At 43.8% G+C, this 4,410-nt stretch overlaps 1 protein-coding gene across 1 annotated transcript; it reads right to left on the bottom strand.

The window, feature by feature from the left end:
* Positions 1-2,730: 2,730 nt before the first annotated feature.
* LOC110799303 (uncharacterized) lies at positions 2,731-3,408 on the bottom strand. The gene has a single exon (XM_022004538.2). The coding sequence runs from the start codon at positions 3,406-3,408 to the stop codon at positions 2,731-2,733; it is 678 nt and encodes a 225-aa protein (XP_021860230.2).
* Between the last annotated feature and the right edge of the window lie 1,002 nt (positions 3,409-4,410).

Here is a 4,410-nt window from a genome sequence, read left to right as displayed (position 1 = left end):
TGAAGTCGTGGAGTGCGACTTCATTTTCCGGGCGACAAAGTTTTGCTTCATTTTTCAATAATTAATACATCGAGCTTACTTCGGCCCGGATTGACCTTTTTGACAAATAAACGCTTTTTAATTTGAGAAATCAACGACTTGATTTTTTGATTTTTTTTTGTTTCGAAGAATGACCTTGATTATTATTTTTTCTATATTGCTTTGAAAAATGTACACATATTTTTTCTTGGGACGAGTCTAAGTTTCGACAAGCTTTAACATTTGTTTTCACTATTCGGGATCTAAAGGTGCTTTGGGCTTGATCTTGATTACAGCAGGGTCTCGTGTCTACTAACACGGTTTTAAGTCCTTTCCTGCTCCGCGTTTTGAAGGACCCGGGCCTTGGGCTACATTTCCGGCGCCCCTGGCCAGGCGTTAAAGATTTGGGCGCCCAGCCTTGGGCGCTGGAAATGCTATTTCGGCAGTGTTTTTTGGTTCTGGATTTCTTAACGCGTTTCCGAATGGGATTAGGATGTCACTTGATGCTTTCGTGTATATATATAGGGGTTGAGTACGTCTTTCTTTTTCACCACTCTCAATCTTCCTCTCTTTTGCAATTGCTTAGCTTTTATTCTTCCCTGCTCTTGCCATGTCGATTCCTCCCTTCTCCCTCCAACGAGTTGTTAGGCGCTGGCTAAGAGCCCTTAATCCCACAGAAAAGGCTTTGTTGAAAGGATACCACTTAGAGGCATTCTTAGGCTTACAACAAATTAATATTGATTATAATTTTCTGTATGCTGCCCTGAACTTTTGGGATTCTGATCACCATGTTTTTGTCTTTCGGGGCATGAAGTATGCCCTTTGCCAGATGAATTTGCCGCGATCCTTGGTTATCCTACCAATGCTACTCCTGCTACCCCTGGCACTGTTGAAGAGGGTAAAACAACTATAGGGGCTTTCCTAGGACTAGATGCTAACATGCTCGCTGAGATCGTTGTGGGTGATAAGGTTAATTTGGCAAAGCTTGTAAAACATCACTTTAGACCTAGTAAAAATATGACCGAACAGAAATTGAATATTCGAGCACTTGTATTCTGCTTGTTGAACCACTATTTACTGTCGAATAACAATGGCGAGTTCGGTGACATAAGGTTGATCCCCTTGATCAGCCAGATGGAGAGTTGCTATTCAATTATGGCGTTGGTTGTTGCCGAGACCTTGCTGAGCGCGGATGAGTTAAAAAAGGATGCCAAGTCTGAAATTTTTAAGTGGATCCCCCTATTGCTACAGGTAATCGATCGTTTATTCGCACATATTTTTTTTATTCTTTTCTTTTTTCGTTTGCCTCGACAGCCCCCTGCCTGGAGCTGATTTTCAGCGCCCAGAGCTGGGCGTCGAAATTTCGGGCGCCTGGTCCTGGGCGTTGAAAGTGCATCCCAGGCAGGACTTTCGTTTATTATTATTTTTCTGATCGTACCCGTTTTTGCAGATTTGGCTCATGGAACGACTTAGGCTTCTAGAAGCTCCTGCCGATCCTAAACATTATCGCCCTATAGCCTTGGGTAACCGAAAGTATTTGCACCAAGGCCAGGACGAGGTCGAGTGGGCCTCCTATTTCACTCATGGCATATGCTCTATTAAGTGGGTGGTACCGTGGTGGGGTTTGACTAATATGAAGGGGGGTTCCGAGGTGTTAGTTTATGTTTCTTTGTTGGGGCTATCTCGGCCCGTTTATATCTTTCCTTACCGAGTCATGCGACAATACGGCTTAAGGCAGACTATCCCGTTTTCCGATACAGTACCACCTAGAGTAGCGGTCTTTTCACAAGCACGGGTTCAAGCGTGGGCTAAGTATTATGGTGGCCTCCCGCGTTGGACCGTGGCTATAGATGGCTTTGTGGGTCTTTCCGAAAACTACAAGTTGTGGATGAGTTCCGATGATAAGGCTGTGAGAACTAAGGCTCGAAATGAAGAGCCGGCTGAGCTTTTGATACCTCGAGGTAGGGCTAAGTATGAGAGCCGTGATCCTGCTAATCCTCGCGACCATGGTATTAAGACTGTAAAAGCTCGTCCTAATCGAAAGCGAAAGGAAGTTCCTCCCCGTTCCAGTTCTAGGCCTAAAAAGGTGCCTAACATGAAGGGGCCTGCTGTTCACAAAAGAAATGCAAGCTCTCGCGGAGATCGTCGCCGGAATAATGTATGGGTTAGGAAAGTTCAGCCCCTAGTAGAACCAGTGGCTAATCCAATTGATGTTGATAATCCTTCCCCTACCATTGTTTGTGCCCTTGAGGCTGAGCGGGCTATAGCTGTTCAAACTGAAAATGTTTCTGAGGCCTTGGCATCCTTGGAAGTTAGTGTCAAGGAGCCTGTTCTTATGGAGATTGATACAGGGGAAGCGCAGAAGCCTGTGGGGGTTGACCCTGCAAACATTGCCCTCTACAAAACTTTATTTGATGATCCGGAAGAACTCGAGTAGTGTAGTTCTTGTTAGGTTGTCGGTGCCCTTTATTTGTTTCAGTTGTGTTTGTTTTTCATTCCTTAGCACTTTTTGTTTTCCTTCTTATTATTTTTAAATATTTTTTTTTGGCAAATAATATATTATTATTACCAAAGAGGAAGCTAGCAAACTAGCTTACAAACAGTACAAGCCCCAAAACCAACTGAGCCACTGAGAGCAACAGAAAGCACAAAGGCCAAAACAACAACACCCACAGCAAGCCAAAAGGCCTAAACTGAAACTAAGCTACAAGATTACATCAAGAGCAAGTTCCTTTGCTGATCAGTGGCTCTACAGGCCACTCTATATTTGATATCTCTAAGCAGATCAAGGGGACTTCTGCAGGAATGAGTGTAGACTTTTGCATTTCTTTGCAGCCATATTCCATAAAGACATTCAGCAAAGAACATCAAAAGCAACTTGAATCTGTCACCAGTTCTTTTGGCAGCTCTTGTCATCAACACCACTTCATTATCAAGCTGAGAAACAGGTCTGTGAAACTGTAAACAAGCAAGAACTGAAGACCAGATAGCAGCAGAGTAGCTACACTCAAAAAACAGATGTTGAGCAGACTCTGGCATACAAGAACATAAAGGACACACATTAGAGTCCACAATTTTCCACTTGAGAAGTCTATCCAGTGTAGGCAATCTTCCCAAAACAGCAAGCCAAGAGACAAACAAACTTTTTGGGGAAGCTTTATTATGGAAAATGATTCTCCTCCAGCTGACTTTATCACATGGCCCCATCAACAGATGATACATGATTTGGATGGAAAAGACACCTCCCTTACTCACTGCACTCCACCCTCCAAAGCTATATATTAAACTCTGAGAGTTCAGAATTTTCCTCAAAGGCCAAGACATGTTAACAGGCCATTGAGTGCTCCCAACATCCCTCCCCTTTATGTAGTAAGTGTTGGAAATTCTCATTGGGAAACACAAAGGAAAAAAGGGTGAGTGAAAATTCAAGAGTCCCACATTGGAAAAACTCTTCATATTCCTCTTGTTTATTAATTGGGGAATGAGTGTAACTCTTGTTTAAGAAAGTGTGAGAATGGTATGGGTGGACACATCACACACACGCGCGCGCGCGCCGGGCCGGGCGCGGGCCGCGGGCCGTGGGCCTTGGGCCTTGGGCCTTGGGCCTTGGTACTTGGTACTTGGTACTTGGTACTTGGTACTTGGTACTTGGTACTTGGGAATGCGGTTCGCGGGCGTGGGGTGGGTTTTGTGGGTCAACCCTGTTCTTTTTGGTAACTGGACCGGTTTGCGCAAGTCACTGTTACGGGAATCTGTATTGATTACGTAACTGTTGGATTAAATGCCATTAATTACGTCCGTTACTATGATCAATGTTTTGACCGTTTTCTGGCTGTTGCAACATTCATTCCCTCAGCCGTTTTTGACTGTTGCAATGCTTTCCTTCTAATTATTTAAATCAGAGTTTCAGTTCCCTTCTCACAGAAAATCATACACACAAAATACGAAGACACATTCTTACTCTCACACAAAATTGCTCTCGGTTTTGGGCATACGTTCTGACTCCATCCGGCTTTGTGAGTGCACACAACGTCGGAGTTGCGCTAATCCTGGAGGGCGACCGCATTCTGTTCTACTGCACCGGGAGGTAGCGCGGAATCGTCTTTTAGGACAGTGGGTGTCCACGACGCAACAATTGTTCTTCGTTCAGTTCATCGAATCAGATAAGTTTGTTCTAATTTTCGCTTTAATCGCAACAATCTAAAAGACGATTATTATGGCTTTGACTTCCAAATTCATGATTCCTGATATGTCTAAGTTAGAACCTCTTGATGGCAAGAATTATAAACGTTGGGCTGTTAGGATGCGATTCTATTTAGAACAAATTGAGATTGCTTATGTGCTTGATGATGTTGTCGAACCTGATGATGAAGCTGAATTGCATGCTTTTGA

The sequence above is a fragment of the Spinacia oleracea genome, chromosome 6 (assembly GCF_020520425.1).
Source record: "Spinacia oleracea cultivar Varoflay chromosome 6, BTI_SOV_V1, whole genome shotgun sequence".
NCBI lineage: Eukaryota > Viridiplantae > Streptophyta > Magnoliopsida > Caryophyllales > Amaranthaceae > Spinacia > Spinacia oleracea.
This window is presented reverse-complemented; position numbering and strand designations above follow the sequence as displayed.